General features: G+C 34.6%; 3 protein-coding genes across 6 annotated transcripts; 2 read left to right on the forward strand and 1 right to left on the reverse strand.

Moving 5' to 3' along the window:
• The first annotated feature begins 2287 nt into the window (after window positions 1-2287).
• Window positions 2288-9789, forward strand: LOC100250518 (CDPK-related kinase 3). 4 transcript variants are annotated; one of them, XM_059743122.1, is made up of 12 exons: window positions 2392-3280; window positions 3935-4069; window positions 4936-5066; window positions 5410-5451; window positions 5561-5669; window positions 5821-5899; window positions 7124-7420; window positions 7887-7996; window positions 8304-8411; window positions 8616-8678; window positions 9121-9288; window positions 9374-9789. In XM_059743122.1, the coding sequence occupies exons 1-12, from the start codon at window positions 2750-2752 to the stop codon at window positions 9509-9511; spliced, it is 1911 nt and encodes a 636-aa protein (XP_059599105.1). In that variant the 5' UTR covers window positions 2392-2749; the 3' UTR covers window positions 9512-9789. The 4 variants fall into 4 exon arrangements, with proteins under 4 accessions (XP_002266654.1, XP_059599106.1, XP_019081311.1 ...); XM_002266618.4 differs by lacking the exon at window positions 3935-4069 and having other exon boundaries at window positions 2288-3280; XM_019225766.2 differs by lacking the exon at window positions 8616-8678 and having other exon boundaries at window positions 2391-3280.
• Window positions 9790-13471: 3682 nt separating this feature from the next.
• Window positions 13472-14440, forward strand: LOC100255696 (probable xyloglucan endotransglucosylase/hydrolase protein 28). The gene has a single exon (XM_002266573.3). The coding sequence runs from the start codon at window positions 13472-13474 to the stop codon at window positions 14438-14440; it is 969 nt and encodes a 322-aa protein (XP_002266609.3).
• Window positions 14441-16688: 2248 nt separating this feature from the next.
• On the reverse strand, window positions 16689-17036 carry LOC100267831 (auxin-responsive protein SAUR32). Its single transcript, XM_002262976.4, has one exon. It carries the CDS (start codon window positions 17034-17036, stop codon window positions 16689-16691), a length of 348 nt encoding a protein of 115 aa, XP_002263012.1.
• Window positions 17037-17808: the final 772 nt, after the last annotated feature.

Raw genomic sequence — 17808 nt, forward strand, 5'->3', positions numbered from 1 at the left:
AACCACAAAGAATAAAAGTTGCACATAGCTTCCTTGTGTACCCACTTCTTGGTATTTTACATGTGTTTGCCCAAGATGTCATGTTGTTTAACTATTTCTCTTTTGACTTATTATTATTTAGACCCTTTTGTATTGCAGTTGGTATATAGTTAAGTAATCCAATAGAGTAGGTTTCATCATCCTCATTTTATTATATCTTATAAAATTCTTGTAATCTTTGTTAGGTTGGTAAAGCCATATATCCCCTGTATGATATTGTGGGCCTTGACTATGAATGTTTAATATTCTCCCAAACATTATTTTACTAGAATTTTTTTTTAATTCTTTTTCCTCATTTGTTCCCATTCGATACAAGGTTTATGATTTTTCTAACCTATGACTTTTTCTAAAGTATTACCAACACCTCACATGGTATTGATTATTTGAATATAGCTTATAAGTAGGGTTTATGATAGATTAATCGATCATTAAGTGTAACGTATCAGAAATGATCAAAGTTCTAATTTCATTAAAATATTAAAGACGTGTTTGCTCATAATGTATATAATTTCAAATTATGTTAGTAAAGACAAACATCATAATTTTAACCTCGCATTTTGAATCGAAATTTGATCTTATTGCTCGGGTGTATATTTATAAGACATGAATGTTTATATTAGAATATCTAATTAGAGATACAATTATTTACCTTTTTAGAAAAGAAGATGTTGGTGTACATTCGGCTAAAAAAAACAATTTAAATAATTCATTATCGATATTAGTTAAACACAAGGTAGAAAACAACATATGTTTTTCAATTTTTTTATTAATAAATTTTTTTTTTTTTTAGATTATTAGTAAATGCCTCATTGTTCATATAAACTTTTTCTTTTCCATCGTTGAACAATTGTATTATCAATTTTCTTAATTATATCAATTTTAGATCTATAATCATTCTTGAAGTGTTGCAATATCTTTATCATTAGAAGCATTCAAAATTGCATGGAGACTCGATGCATCTTGACAATTGAACCGTCATCCTCATTATCAAACATGTAAAGTTAATTGAAGTTGGACCGTTAATAATAAAGTCCCGCCATAATGCTAATAAATTATATGCGTATTATAACTATCTTAATAGTTTGGAAGAAAAAAAGAAGTTCCCCGATATTTTACGGATCTGGGTTAATACTAGGGATAACAAATTTAACGATTATTTAATGAAGGTCGTTGAAATTTGTCATAAAACAAATATTAGAGATGTAACAGACTTAACGAACCTTCAAAGGTACTAGTTAAAAACTTGTTATAAAAAGTAACAAATACTCTTAATTTTTTGTTACTAAAATCTATCTAAGATTATTAATATATTCTCGAAATCCCGCGCTTTTCCTTTCTAATTATTTACTTTTTTTTATTGTAATAAAATACTTTATTGTTAATGTGAATAATTATTTATAAAAAAAAAAAAAAAAAACTTCATTGTAGGCAACATGAACAATTTTACTATGATTTTTTATTTTTTTTTAACTATACCTATCTTAATGAAAATATTTTCTAATTACTTTAAATAATCACCAAGACATCATTATTCTCATTATGAAAGTACCAACCCCTCTAGGCCAACATCATTGCCTTTCTTTGCACCAATCTAACTTTCCTCATATTTAACTAATCATTCAAGTGTTTTACAGAAGTTTTTCTTGTTAAAAAAAAAAAAAAAGAATACTTCAATTGATTATTGCAAATCAATTTGAAGATCTGTTTGGATCCTGTAAACAAAAAAAAAGAAAAAAAAAAAAAAAGCCAATTATCGACATCATCATATGAGCCACATTTCAAAATTAGAAAAAATGAAAAGCAAAGAAAAACAGTTTTGGGAAGTAATCAGAATTTACGGCTGAGAAGTCGCCACGTCAGCTTTTAAACTCCCCTGCTGACCTTCGTTGAATAGTCGTCATTTTCGAACCTTCGAACCAGGCTGTTCATGCACCGGCGTTGGTCAGCTCTGATTCTCCAATCCACTCTGCGAAATCTCGTCCCTACTCCCAACTCCATTCATTTAACATACACCCCGCTCTCTTTGCCACCCACGTGCCCAATCGGGGTGTTTCCGTAACACGACCTAATCATAAATCCCCCTTGAAATACCCGAAACACCCTCAGACCAGTAAACCAACGACCACCTAATTCTAATTTTTCCTTTTACATTCAGCGCTTTTTTCTCTAAATTAAAAATTAAAAAAACCCGAAACAAAAATAAAAAATATGAAAAGACAAAATGAAAAGGGGCTGTGTTGTTTTGCGGAGAAGGAGGACTACTACTATGTGGTGAGGTGCAGGGAATGAGGGTGAGGATTAGTGTGATTTTGAGATGATATATATTTTAGACAACGAGTATCATGGGTCTGTGGATTGAGATGATGAGTTGCCATGTATGATTCCATAGATTTAACGAGCCCAGATCTTTCCGTATATTTTATTTCTCTGTATGATATTAACTCTGTACAATTCCCCAACTCTTGCTATATAACCCTCTGTCACTCTCGTTTTAGTTTTTCAGACCGTGTCTCTTTCGCTCTTTCTCTCTATCTCTTTCTAGTTTCTGACTAAATTCTTCCTTCATTCTCCATTTTTAACGTTTTCTCGCCGTAGATCTCATTTTTTGTATCGGTTTCCGGCGAGAATCTGAGATCTGAATCAGAGGTTTCTCGCCGGCGGATGTTGAGAGTTTGACCGGGGAGCGATCTGAGAGTCGGGAGTGGTTGCGATGGGGCAGTGTTACGGGAAGCCGGTTGTGAATGGGAACGGTAAAGGAGGTGTGGTCGAGGAGTATCCGCAATCGCCGTTGCCGTCGGTGGGGAACGGAGCGGCGAGCGTGCAGTCAGTGAAGACGCCTGCTCGATCATCGTCGACGAGCCCCTGGCGGAGTCCCTTCCCGCACGGCAGTGCTTCCAGTCCGCTTCCGGCTGGAGTGGCGCCGTCTCCGGCGAGGTCGTCGACTCCGCGGAGGTTCTTCCGTCGCCCGTTCCCGCCTCCGTCGCCGGCGAAGCATATCAAGGCGTCTCTCGCGAAGCGGCTCGGTCCTGCGAAGCCGAAGGAGGGTCCGATCCCGGAAGAAGGTACGGAACCTGAACAATTACTTGATAAGAGCTTCGGCTACGGTAAGAATTTTGGTGCCAAGTATGAATTGGGGAAGGAGGTTGGGCGAGGGCACTTTGGTCATACCTGCTCTGCTAGGGGCAAGAAAGGAGAGCTAAGAGACCAACCTCTTGCAGTGAAGATCATATCAAAAGCGAAGGTTCGATATTATTACTTTCTTCTGAATTTGATGTCTCATTGATTTTGATCAGTTGAATTGGATTTACATTTCTTGTTGCTTTACTCTTATCGATACATCTGGTTAACATTTCTTGTTGTTTTTCCGTGTAAGGCTGGTTGAATTGGAAAATGATTGAACTTTGCTTGTTTTTTGTCTCTGTTTTTTTTAAGGTGATATTGGATGCGTTGCATGATCTGAAACCTAAACCATGTGCTTATTCGGCAATGTGTCCCAATTCCAACCGGTTTAGGTCAGGTTCATATTTATTTCCAAACAAGAATGTTGTTTTTTCCCCGATAATTTGGAGTAAAGTTAGGAAGTAGCGTCTGCTAGAACGATCAGAATATATACCAAATCAATTTTTCTTATAAAAAGAAAATTATTGCTGAAATGAAAAATCTTTGAGCTAAAACTGAATTGGAATACCTCAAATATTAGTAATGATAAAATATTTATTTTTATGTATCATTGTCGAAGAGAGTACAATGCAGGTTAATAGTATGTATTTATAGTGAGAGCCCTTTTCTGTAATTTTTCCACTTCAATCCATTGACCTCACTCTCCTCTCTATGTTAAACATTTTGGTAGCCAAATATGATATATTTAGTTGATAGTTACTTCCAAAATTCTCAGTTCTCCCAAGGTTATTTGATATGCAAGGGACAGAGAAATAGGTGCTTGTCCAGCAGGAATATTAGGCATCTGATATGGAGGCCTAAAAATTTCAAATGTGATCTTACCATGCTCAAGTCGCTATATATCCGTCATGTAAGTGTTCTTTTTTTTTTTGAAAAAAAAAAAGATCCATCAAGCATGTCAATGTGATTGACCAGAGTGTGGGTTATAAAGTCCATCCTTTTATTCTTGTTTCCTAAATAAACATAATTATTGATGCTTTGATCATTGCACACATATTGGACTTGATAGAGAAATTCCAGATCAATTATCTTTCATTTGGCCATTTCTGTTTCTTGAGTTGTTAACATTCAATTAAATGAATTCTGAACCATGCACTGTAAAGATTTTGGAGCTAATAAATGTTTCAGTTATCTAATGTCTTTTCTAGACTGCTATAAAAGCATGTTGTTAAAGCTTTGCGAGATCTTCGGCTGGGTTTTTCTTTTAGATAGTCTTAACAATAACTAATCATGTCCGAAAATACTGATGGTAGAAAAACGGTATTACTGAAATTCTTGCATCAATTTTTGGAAATGATGTGAAGAGAGAAGCAGGAGGGAAAGAAAATTAAGATGCCAGATCATTGCAAATATCTGTGGTCCTGGTTGGACTGCATGTGTATTTGTCTAACATCAAAGAATAAAAGTTAAGGTGATGTTTTAGCCATAATTAGTGAGAATCAAACCTTCGACTGAATCAACCACTTCATGTGCCTTAACCAACGTGCCCTGGGTTTTCACACAAAAAGGGATTGAAATCCATCTACTGTTTCCACACTAGATAACTAGTCAATAAAAATTGTTATTCGGGTTATGGGTGATCAAAATCTTTTCATTCTTAGCAATTTTGTGTAACAAGTGGACCTCAAAATTTAGAAGCTATGAACTATATTCTTATTATTATGTTTGACATATCAACTATGTAGTTACAGTATCTTAACAATCTTAAATTGACAGATGACAACAGCAATAGCAATTGAAGATGTTCGTAGAGAGGTAAAGATATTGAAGGCTCTATCAGGGCATGCGCATCTAGTCAAATTTTATGATGCATGTGAAGATGCAAATAATGTGTACATAATCATGGAGTACGTATTTTCTTGCTTACTATTTTAATTTTTGGAGACTGTAGTTCAACATTGTTAGGACCACTTTGAGTCTATCTGTTTTGTTATAAGATGTGCTAGTAATCTTCATCAAATTTTCCTCATATGGAAATTATGATTTCTCAGCACCTTAGAATCCTATTCATGATAAACCATTGATGAATGTACAGTCATCGTTCATTTGTGAATGTATTGAAATAATAGGTTTTCATTATGTTTAACCATGAAATATTCAAAGGTTCAGATTTTACTGATGATTATAATATCAACAAAGTCCTTTACATGCTTCTGAATTGGGTCTGAAACATTTTGTTTTGCTTATCAGATTGTGCGAAGGTGGGGAACTACTAGACAGAATTTTATCAAGGTAAAAAATGACCCTTTTTTCATTCCCCCAGCACCACACACACACCCACCCCCACCCACACACACACACACATATTTAGAAGTTATGAAATAGTTCTCATTTGTTGCAGAGGAGGAAGATACACTGAAGAAGATGCAAAAGCAATTGTTGTACAAATCTTAAGCGTTGTTGCATTTTGTCATCTTCAAGGCGTTGTGCACCGTGACTTAAAGCCAGAGGTTTCTTCTTTTGCTTGATTAATGTTGATGAACTGTGACCGACTATCTTATTCCCTTTTTGAAAGAAGTGCTGCTTTCTTTCCTTTTACGTTTAATTCTCTCACCATATAGTAATAATTACTGATACTCTTTCCTCCTCGTTGTCGAACAGAATTTCCTTTTTACCTCAAGAAGTGAAGATGCTGATATGAAGCTTATTGATTTTGGTCTTTCTGACTTTATTAGACCAGGTAATGTTTAACTATACTCAATTTTTGATCTATAATTTGTCCACTATTTAACAAAATTCTTATCCTTTATAAATAACTATACTTGATGAATTTAGATAATGGCCTTGTATATCCATGTATCATGAAACTTTAAGGTCATTTCGGGTGTGATGAAGCTGGGCTATGGTTATATTTGACAAAAAAGCACTTTATAATTTAGTAAAAGGCCCTTGCTTGTACTAGTGCAAATAAGTAATTGAAACATACTCCGAAAGTTATCAGTTCTTCATCATACCTTACTGTTTTTGTAGTACATGTAAGCTTTTCTTCAGGAAGTTTCCTTTGGGCATTCTTCTTAAGGCAAGTTATTACAGACTTACAGTTACACTATCCCTCCAATTACTGGCAATCCTAATTAAGTTCTGGATGATGCATTCTGCATGCCAATGATTGATCTCAACAAGTTAATAACTTCCACTAAAGCTAGCTTGTCTCTTTATCAACTTTGGTTCTAATTATCAATTCATGCATGTGCACCATCTCCAAAAGCTTATTGGAGTCATAACTTGGGTTTGTTTAGTTAGACTCAGATCGTTAAGGAGACAAGCATGGGGTCTAAGGTTGAGCATGTTTTGTTTGATTGCACCTGAACAAACCTCATGTCAAGCTGAGTATAATGTATCTGTGTGTTAATTTTTTTGCTCTTCTTTCTAGCTTATTTTAGGATTTTTTTCCAAAAAAAAAAAAGAATAATATTAAAATCTGTGAAGTGTAGCTAAATTTTGGGCTTCTTGTTTGTCACAATTAACTTTTGCAGAACTTGTAGCAGGTTCATGATTTTTCCAACAACAAATTTGTCATATCTTCTATTTTACTATTCTATTTTGTCCTACCTGCTTAGGGAATTGTTTATTTATTTATTTGTCTATCTCTTAGGGTAAGATAGGGTGTAAATGTTGACTGTAAGCAAAAATTCTTTTGTATAAATGAGAATTCTGTAGATGACCATGTTTAGATGGTTCTCAGATGTTCAAGAGTAGTTCATTGCAAAATGCTATGTGTATTCAAATCTGAAAAGAATTCTATAATTTTCAGCATTCCATGCATAACAGTCATAACTCATTTTGCAGCCAGTCTGCCAGTATTCATTTCATAACTTAGCTTGTTACCTATTTCCCTCTCAAGTCAAAATGGAAATTTTCTTACCCGTTTGTTTTTCCCCCTTCCAAATATGCATATATGCAGATGAAAGACTCAATGATATTGTTGGAAGTGCATACTATGTTGCACCTGAAGTTCTCCATAGATCCTATTATCTGGAAGCAGATATTTGGAGTGTTGGCGTTATTACATATATCTTGTTATGTGGAAGCAGGCCTTTCTGGGCAAGGACAGAATCAGGAATTTTTCGTGCAGTATTAAGAGCTGATCCTAATTTTGATGATTTACCCTGGCCTACAGTCTCAGCTGAAGCCAAGGATTTTGTTAAAAGGCTATTGAATAAGGACTACAGGAAGAGAATGACTGCCGTCCAAGCTCTGAGTAAGCACTATTTCCTGTCATTTCTGTGAATGTGTTCCGGATATTAGCTGGATGATAATTTTTTAAATGCACTGCTGCTTTTCCTTTTTATGGTTCTTTGTTATGAGAAAAGCAACCAAGTTTAGCGGAATGAATGTCATGGACCAGTAATGGTTTTGTGAGTGAAATGATTTTGATTGATGGAGTTTTGTGAGGAAAGATCTATTTTGAATGTGTTTAGATGCTACTGCTGTCTTGTGAGTGTAATGGTCAAAGAGCCGCTTGAAATACTTAAGTGGCCATTGAAGATGGAAGCATCTCTAGCAGTAGGCGCTCCCTTTTAGGTGGTTGAATGTTTGGACTATGAGAAATTTGGTTTGAGTATTAGCTATTACTGACATTACATTGTGTATGTTATCACCAATCAGATTTCCCTTTTAGACGCCATTAATTAATTTGACTAATGAGGACAATTCTTTAATTGCAGCTCACCCCTGGTTGCGGGATGGAAGTCATCCTATCCCTCTGGATATATTGATCTATAAGTTGGTCAAATCTTATCTTCTTGCTACACCTTTTAAACGTGCTGCACTAAAGGTATTGCCCTTGTAATATTTCACATCACTCAATGCCATTCCTATTATTTCTTTGTCTGGATGAACTTTTAGAACTTTGTAGACATAGACGTATCTTTATACCTTTAGTTATATTTGTTTCTGGTTCTGGTGCATTCCATAGAGAAACTTTTATGAACAACTATCAGATTTATTTGTGAAAAGCTTCAATCATATCTGATCAGAAAATAGGACTTGTGTGAAAACTGAAACATGAATATTTAAAGATTGAGGATTGTATTTCAATATGTTTTCAACAATTGATTTAGCTATTTTTCTCATGTTTTCAGGCTCTCTCAAAAGCTTTGACGGAGGATGAGCTGGTGTACCTTAGATCTCAATTCAAGCTGTTGGAACCTGGTAGAGATGGGAGTGTGTCTTTGGATAGCTTCAAAATGGTTATTTACTGTTTCTTTTCTTTTAATTTGAGCTTTCATCCAATTGTTCATTTATGATTTGAGTATCCCATCATTCATTCTATTTTCAGGCATGACATGGTCATTTAGTTAAAGAACTAGTATAGTTTCCTTTGTTGGGGTCTTTTTTTTCCTGTCTATATAATATCAAGTTTATGGCTTACAGAAGTTAAAAAAAAATTGTAGGCCCTTGCACGGAATGCAACTGATGCCATGAAGGAATCTAGGGTTCCTGATATTCTAAATGCGGTACGACATCTGATATTTTTTTCTGCTAGAAATGTCATATTAACTGCTATCATTCTGGACTTCATCATGGAAGAGCTAGTTTTGATATTAGGATCTAAGTTTACCAGGATACATTTTAAATGAGATCACTAGTTCTCATCAAATCAACAACTGCAATTGCTTCACATATGATTCTTTTATCTCAGCCTTAATTATTTAAGCTAATCAATTCTATAATCTCAGGTCTTTTTCCAGTAAGTTGAAAATGAAATCAATTTTAAACTTCTTATCAGTTAGCAGTCAACTCTCTCGTCATTGCTTGCATTGAACTTAATTCTATTTGATACAAGTTCCTTTTATCTTTCTTTCTGCCTCTTATATTTTCTGTTGTTTTGTGTGCCTATTTTCATGTCCATTGACTCTGTCATCAGTCCTCAAAATTGTTGCATTGATGTTATTTCAGTTGGAACCATTGTGCTATAGAAGGATGGACTTTGAAGAGTTTTGTGCTGCAGCTATTAGCACACATCAACTGGAGGCTTTGGAAGGGTGGGAGCAGATCGCCTCTACCGCTTTTGAAATTTTCGAGCAGGAGGGGAATCGTGTCATCTCAGTTGAGGAGTTGGCTCGGGTATTTACAATTACTCCTTCAAGAAACAATTCATACGCTTGTTTTAGCATGTATGGCTTCTTACTTCTGCGATCCATTAATGCAGGAACTGAATCTGGGTCCTTCAGCTTATTCGGTCCTGAAAGAGTGGATCAGAAACTCAGACGGAAAGCTCAGTTTACTTGGATATACCAAATTTTTGCATGGTGTAACTCATCGAAGCTCAAACACCAGACAGCATTAGTTTTTAGGCTTTGAGATTTGATTCCTTAAAAATTCATGACATTCAGAAGATTTGCAGGAATATTTTTTCTTCTTTGGGGGTTGGGGTAAAGGAAAATTGTGTATACATGGATGTTAGTCAAGCCAGATGTGATCTTGTTGAGGCGAATTAAGTCAGAAGGATCTCTTTGCTCGTTCCCTGCTTTGGCAAATCTTATATTTATGTGGGTTTGAGCTCATAGTATGATTGTTTTAATCATTTCAAGAAAGACAGAAAAGAATTAACAATTGTTTCCATAATCGCTTACTGATCTCTATTAACAACTCCTAGTATTCATTGCTTATAAAATGAAAAATATCATTGTCATTCAGATACCAACGACCATTAGCAGAATCCCAAACGATGAAGGTGGAGAAGAAATCCCCAAAGATTCTATCCAGCATGGAAGCCAGAAGAAGGTTGGGACACTGCTCCCTGTTGGGTCTCTTGCTCATGCCTGCAGGTAACTCTCTTTTTGTAAATCTTGTTTCTGAAACTCTACTGAAAAGCAATGTTTCCATGACAGAGAAGGCTTCACCTTCTCTGCAGATTGCAAAAAAGTGGAATAACATCTTCCTATGAGTTTTTTATACTGTTAAATTGAAAGTAAATCATTTAGATATTTGGTTGATATGTTGGGTTCAACTTGAACCCAGAACCATTGGAAATGAATAAAGGAATAAACTCCCACAGTTAAATTTACATTTGGTTATATATTTGGACAAAGACTTACCGTTAATAAAGTTGTGATTTGGATTGAATTGACTTGTCATATTAGATATGCCCATGATGATTGCTTTATCCCTAACATGGAACCCTGTATGTATGTAGCTATCTCCTGGGTCATTTCTTCTTGTTTCATCATTTCAAGCCTTGACAAAAGACCATGAATAGCGTGTCTTGCTTTTGTTACTCCACTTAATTATTTCTTGGTCTGTCTACATATTCCACAATTATTTTTTTGAATTATCTGTCATGCATGGTGGCCTTTGGACCATAAACCAAATGCCCAAATACATTGTAACCCACATCCCCCACATTTGCCACTCATTGGTTTAAGTTTGGTGTCTGGTGACTAAAATTACACTTCCACTAAGTGGGTCTGTCAAAATTGAATAACTAGAAATAATGTTTCAGCATGCATGTTGTCTTCTAGAAAAAGCACTTGAAAGTTATGTTTATTTTGTACAAGCTTTCCGATTTCTTCTTTTGATATGGTTGATTATGTTTTTGTTTGGCAGGTCAACGGGGTGAGATAGGATTTTAAAATCTTATCATGCAAACAGACCAAAAGGGTATGGATAAGTTATCCAGCTAAGATTTCTAATTCTGACAAACTAGAATATCCTAGCCCTATAAGGTTTTATTTTTTAGACACTATTAAAATGGGCCCTTTTGCAGACAGTAATACTAATGCCCCAAGTTCTACAAGTAGTTAGTTACATGTGACAAAATTGACTGAGTTGGGAACCGGGTCGCACCAATTCATCCAAAGTCAAGTGGGGTTGAAGTTGGGAGAAGAACCCCTCAACTACCACACTAATCATGATGGAGGAGGAGACACATGAATGAACATCTGCACACTTCCAGCATTTTTAAGTGGAAGGAAGCCATCAGGATCTCACCTTTTTAAGTGGCAGCCAAATTAAAAAAACACACCCCAAAATTGCAGCACAAAAAACTTTGAAAAGTTGGATGACTCTCACCCAATTGTCCCCTCTTTTTGCATAGTTTATTTTGCTTTCTTTTCTCAACAAACAAACACCAGGCAAATTAGATCTTCACGTAACAAAAAGGGCCCGGAGGCTTTCACAAACACCCCATGTTTCAACAACTCTTCTGTAGTGGGGTAGTGCTCCATGCACCATTTATTTTTAAAAAAATTAATAACGAATTATCAAGCATGTGATTATAATTTATTTTTTTTATAAAAAAAATCATCTTTATCGATTCAATGATGAACATTTCGGTTGACTTTTTCATTGACCAGTCCTAAATCAAAATCATAGCATTCTCCTTTTTATTGTAGTGTGTAACATATATTTATATAAAAAAAGCACAATTCCATTATTGGGTTACATTTCAGTATTTTTCTTTAATTTAATTTAATTAGTTGACTTAAGAATTGGACCCATGAATGAAGTTCTATGATGGAAACTGGTGGCAGCCCTATTTGGACTTCAACTTCCCTAGAAAAAACCGAGAACCTCGCTGAATGAATCTCATGAAAATAAAAGAGCACAATTATCTTATTATTTTTCTGGCAAACCATATAAAATCATGTACAATCTCACTCTTGTGAATAATCTAAATGAAAGTCAATCCAACACTTGGGTTTCAAAAATATAAAAAAAGTAGCTGATGACTGATTGGTGCCAAATCACTTATCAATATCCCTGTAACAACATGAATTTCATTGTTAATTTTCTTGGTCAACTATGGATGGCAGAAGGAACGATTAGTGATGTTTGTGATGGTGAGATTGAATATTCATTATTATTTTTTATATTATTTGTAAGAGAATATTAGTTGCTTTGAAATGGTTGAGATAGTTCTCAGGTCAGCAATAAAAGGGATAGACCATTAACCAAGGGAGAAAAAACCAATGTTGACATTAAGAATATTAATCATATATTTTTTTTACTAAACTAATAAAATGAGAGTTGAGACCAGAGAAAATTATAAGGTACTGATTCAATATCATATCGAATTTTAAATCTCAATTTTTTATTTTGTTGTTAAACTTGGAGTATTGAATAAAGGTACGAATAAATAAGATTAGATTAAAAGAAATGAGACATTTCTTATATCATGATATTTTGTATTAATTAGTACTTTTGGACTAGTAGAAGTCTAGAAGAGTCCTTGAAATTGAGAAATCAAAATTTTAATTTACAAAAATGCACTTAATAATTTAAAGTGATTTAATAACTTAATTTACGTCATTAAGTAAATTAAATATATTTGGTAAAATAATTTAATAGTTTGATTTAAAGTAAAAAATAATTTTAAGTAATAAATAAAAATAATTAACTTATTCTTGAATCAATATCTTTTTTATCCTGATTTCTCTTAATTATCTTCATAATTTCTTTTGCTATTATAGAACTTTCATTGTTATTCAACCTCATTTACCTTATTTATAAATATGAGAATTAATGATTTAAAATAAATTTTAATCTAATTTTATTAAACAAATTTAATACTTAAAGTAATATTTAAATGATAAATTTTAAGTCATTAATTTAAGTATAATTTAACGTAAATTGTTAAGTGATAAGTTTTATCACATAGCCCCAAATTTAGTAACTTGAATTAAAATTTTAACATTATCAATATTTTTTGGAATCTAAACCTTTCCTTATATTAATTTTAGGAAAACAAAAAAAAAGCAAATCATGAAAATAACAACTACTTTGTGATTAATTTTTTTTGGAAAATTAAACACTTTCAAGAAAGTGAATCCTGAAGATAATTTTTATTTTCTTAATTAAGTCATTTTTTTTTACTTGAAATAATTACCATAAAAACTCTGTGGCAGGAAAATTCAACTTTAACAAGGAATATTCTTGATATTCCAATTTTGATTTAAAAAATTATGGATCACAAACACTAAAAGAAGAATAATTGTTCCTACAGCTTTCTTCTATGCCTGCAAATTTAATAACTTGCCAATGAGAGAATGTAAGAAATAATAAAATCAAAATCATATAAAGATTTCATACAGTCATTCAAAATATCTTTTACATGATTCTACTCAATATTACAGCTAGAAATTTCCTTCTCTAGAGTTTATCTCCATGCATGCATGGAAAGCTGAATAAAAACATATCACAATTCCATAGTTTTCCATCTATGGGTTTAGGGTTTCAAATCCTTCATTATTGTATATAATTAATGAGAATTAATGAGATTCTTACCGGCCAAACAACTCCAAGGAAGATGGCCAAGTCTCTCTTTATTTGCTCTATCCTTCTCCTTCTTAATTCTTTCCTTTCTTTCCGATCTTCTGCAACAAACCTAGCATATTCCACGCCCTTTGATCGTTGGTTTTTCAAGGTCTTTGGGGACGAAAACATAAAATCTGTACACAATGGCACAGTGGCGAAGATCAGTCTGGATCAGAAAACTGGTTCTGAGTTTGTCTCTTCAGATATTTTCCTCCATGGATACTTCAGTGCCTCCATTAAACTACCAAGAAACCAGGACACTGCAGGAGTTGTGGTTGCGTTTTTTACCATGAATCAAGACATATACAGCAGGAACCAGGACGAAGCGACCTTCGAGTTCCTGGGAAACGTCAAAGGCAAAGAGTGGGTGGTTCAGACCAATATTCATGGCAATACAACCATCAGAAACAGCACCAGTAAAGGAAGAGAAGAGCGCTACACCCTCTGGTTCGACCCATCCGCAGATTTTCACAAGTACAGTATCCTCTGGACTGAAAACCATATCATATTTTACGTTGATGATGTCCCCATAAGGTTGTTCATGAGGACAAAAGCCATAGGAAACTACTTCATCACTAGTCCAATGTATGTGTATGGCTCAATACGGGACGGGTCAGACTGGGCCACTGATGGAGGAAAACAGAAAGTGGATTACAAGTATGCTCCATTCACTGCTGCATTTTCTGAGTTAATTTTACTGGGATGTCCAGCTGACCCAATTGATCTCAAACCCTATTGCATTGACGAGGACCCATGGGAGAAGAAGGTTCCTACTGGTTTGACAAGAAAGGAAATCACCCAGATGAGGAGGTTCAGGCACAAGTTCATGACATATTCTTATTGCTTTGATAAGGAAAGGTACCCAGTTACTCCACCAGAGTGTTTTGTTGATGGCCGTGAAATGGAGCCGCCTCAAAATTTCGACCCTGTTGTGTTTGGTGGAGACCCAGTTGAGAAGTGAAGAAGGGATTTCTACTGAGTTTTTTCTAGGGTTTTTAGGTTGATATTTGTTTAGGGCCTTGTGATTAGTAAAAGCATATAGTTAGGAAGTTTATTAGTAATAACATTCTACATTGTTTTAAGGAAATTTATAACATTGATATTTGATCATGTGTTTGATAAGATTTGAATGCAATTAAGTATCATTGTATTACTTTGATTTTCATATGATAATATGAAGAGTTAATGTAGAAACTCTTCAACTTGATTTTTTCTTTGCAGATTGTTAATTATTGTATTTATGCATGCTATCAAGAAGAGGGGAAGCCAATGTGATTAAGGGTTCGGTCTATGATTTTAAAGAAGGGTTGAAGAAAGATACGATGGAAAGGATTATTTTATCAAATATAAGGTAGGATGATGCATGCAAAAGAAAATTAATAAAATTAATATATGGATGAAATGAAAATTAATCAAAATTCATAAAATATTAGAAAAAAATATAAATATATGATAATATAAGTATATTGAATTTGTTTTATTAATGAAAATAATATTTATGTATAATAAAATTTATAACATTAAGATAATACTCTATATGCATTCAAAGATATAAAATAAATGATAATATATTGATATAATTATCTTATTTAAAAATTTAAATTTTGGGTTGGATCAAATTTGAAAATAAGATAATTTATTTTAAATTTTGTGTATTATAAAACTGATACAATTACTAACAAAATACCATATTTAGAAGTATATTTAGAGTGCGTTTGGGAGTGATTATAGAAAGCGTTGCTAACATTTTAAACATAGGGTTTGGCATCACTATCAAATACTGGGATCACTATCAAATGATAAAAAATTTCAAATATTAAAAATGCTTCTTAAAATTACTATCAAACGGGCTCTTACTTTGCAATTTTGATAAAAATAGAATTGTGATATTGAGATCTTGGGTAGAGAGGCAGACCCATGTGACAGTCTAACAATGGAATTGTGATATTGAGACCTTGGGTAGAGAGGCAAATTTAGGATATATTGAGATATTGGGTAGAGGCAAATTTAGAAGATAATAAAAAAAAATTCCAAAAACCATTGTTAAATCATTAGGAATATTTGTTTCAAAAGTGCCCCTCATTTCTTATTATATACTTTTAAGGCCACTTTTTTTCAATTATTATGAATTCATTAAAATGGTAATAATAATTGATATAGTAGAAATGAGATTTAAGATCAGAGCGATGATTCCATTCCATGTACAATTAAAATTATTTTTGGAGAATAACTCAAACCTACCAAGAATGATAAAAATAAGAAAAAGCAAGAAAGAAAGAAAACAACTTCACAAGGTAAAAATTAATTTCAAAATCTCTTTAAAATGTTTACAAATCAATCAAACAGATACTTATTTACTTTGGATTATTATCTCAGACTTTTGTCACTTTTCTTTCCTTAACTCTCTCAATCAATGTGTGGCTGCTGACAAAAATATCCCCATCCCTTCCTCTTTCATCACATGCCAAACAACCAAAGAAAATAATAGGAAAATCCGAATAAAAATTCCTATTTTAAATGAAGATATGAATGAATAAGATTTAAAAATATATGTGTGAAAAAAATAGACTCCAACCCAAAATAATAATGAGCTTTCGTATGTGAAAATGAGTTAGTAGTTTGGTCATTGGTGTGGAAAGAGGACCTAATAAATATGTTTTCTGCAGGTTGGAACTGCCCTCCGTTTGAGGCATCGGTTGAGGGCCTAGGTGCCCTAAAATCAAGGGTCACAGCAGAAGAAGTTGTCATACGTGGGGGTCACCCACCACTGACAGTTTTGACTCTCCAAACCCTGTGTCCCCTCATCAACGACCCTTAACTTAATGCCTTTCCTAATCCTAACACTCCCAACAACCCCATTAATACTGGGCTTTCTTCACTTCAAAATCAAAAGATTCAAAACGTTTTACGAAAGCCTCTTTGGTTTTTTGAATTACCCATCACCAAATTTAGAGGATTAAAGCAGCCCCTTCGGCCCCTCCACCCACTACTACATAAAGAGATAAAGAAAAAGCAAAGGATAACGCCAAAAAAAAAGAGAGGAAGAAAAGCATTTAATTCTCTTCATTATGGTTGCTAACAAAATAACAAAGAACACTACAAACGCAAGCATCGTTTGGTCGTCGTCATTATCTTGATCACCATTGATTCATTGACTGATCACTTCCTAACTGAAACGAAAGGACTGCAACTCAGAAATTTACATGCTTTCAAACTCTAAAACAGCCACCATGGTGGTGGTGGTGGTTATGGTTCTGAGGGTGAAGAGAGTGTTCTCTGTCGATCATGCCTTGAACGTATCGGAACTCCTCGACATGACAGGGAATGGTGATTGCCCCTTGCTGCTCAAACCCATATTCCTCTTCGGCTTCCTTAAGCAACTGCATGAAGAGAGGGTGATTGAAGTATATTACTGGGACTATGAATCTCTGTTGCTCTTCTCCTTGCCCTACCTTGATAGCCAAACACCCCTTTGGAACATCCCTGTACTGCTTTTTCCCATGAAGGTGAGGGAGATGCAGATGGAAGTTCAGAAGACCCTTTTCTCCGCTACCCATCTCTGCAAAACCTAAAACTGCAACAAGAAGTCAACAACAGACGCACAAAACCCTAAACCCTTAACTTTCTCTGCTGTTTTCCAGAGAAAATTTTACAAGAGATAAGAAGCTCAGAAACCCTGGAAGCTTGGTCATGGTTGATCAACTCCTCCCACACACACAACCAACACATGTAAGAACCAGAAAAAAGACTAGATATAGAGAGAGAGAATTCAAGGAAAAAAAAATGAAAAAGAAAAAGATAAAAATTAAAAAAATTGAAAAAGCCCAAGAAAATCCAACAGAACTGGCGGGTTTTTATAAGGTGTATCGCTAGGGCGCTCCCGATTTGTACACGTAAAGTGTCGGGCAGAGCACGTGGACGGTCACTGGTGCCTGGTGGGACACGTGGCGCATCTTGGGGACGTGAATCATGAGATCGCCGACAGTGATGTGTCATCTAGAGGTGGACATTTGGGTGGACAGCCAATAGCAGGTCTGGAACATGTCCAAGTGGACATCAACATGCCACGTCAGCGTGTGGGGGGCCATGACGACAGTGATCTTTGGTCTCTGACCTTGGATGATTGAAACCACGGTGGGGTCCTTTGGGTGGACGTACACTACACGAGTAGAATATATGTACCCCACATGCGGCAGAATAAAATCGGGGTAGTGAAATGACAAAATTGTCCTCCTCCTATGAGTTAAATCCCAGCTCTGGGTCCCAAAATCTTGTACCCCGGATACGGTGTTGGATTTTACGGACCGGCAACGGCTTCCTCCTTAACGG

The sequence above is a fragment of the Vitis vinifera genome, chromosome 15, assembly GCF_030704535.1.
Source record: "Vitis vinifera cultivar Pinot Noir 40024 chromosome 15, ASM3070453v1".
Classification (NCBI taxonomy): domain Eukaryota; kingdom Viridiplantae; phylum Streptophyta; class Magnoliopsida; order Vitales; family Vitaceae; genus Vitis; species Vitis vinifera.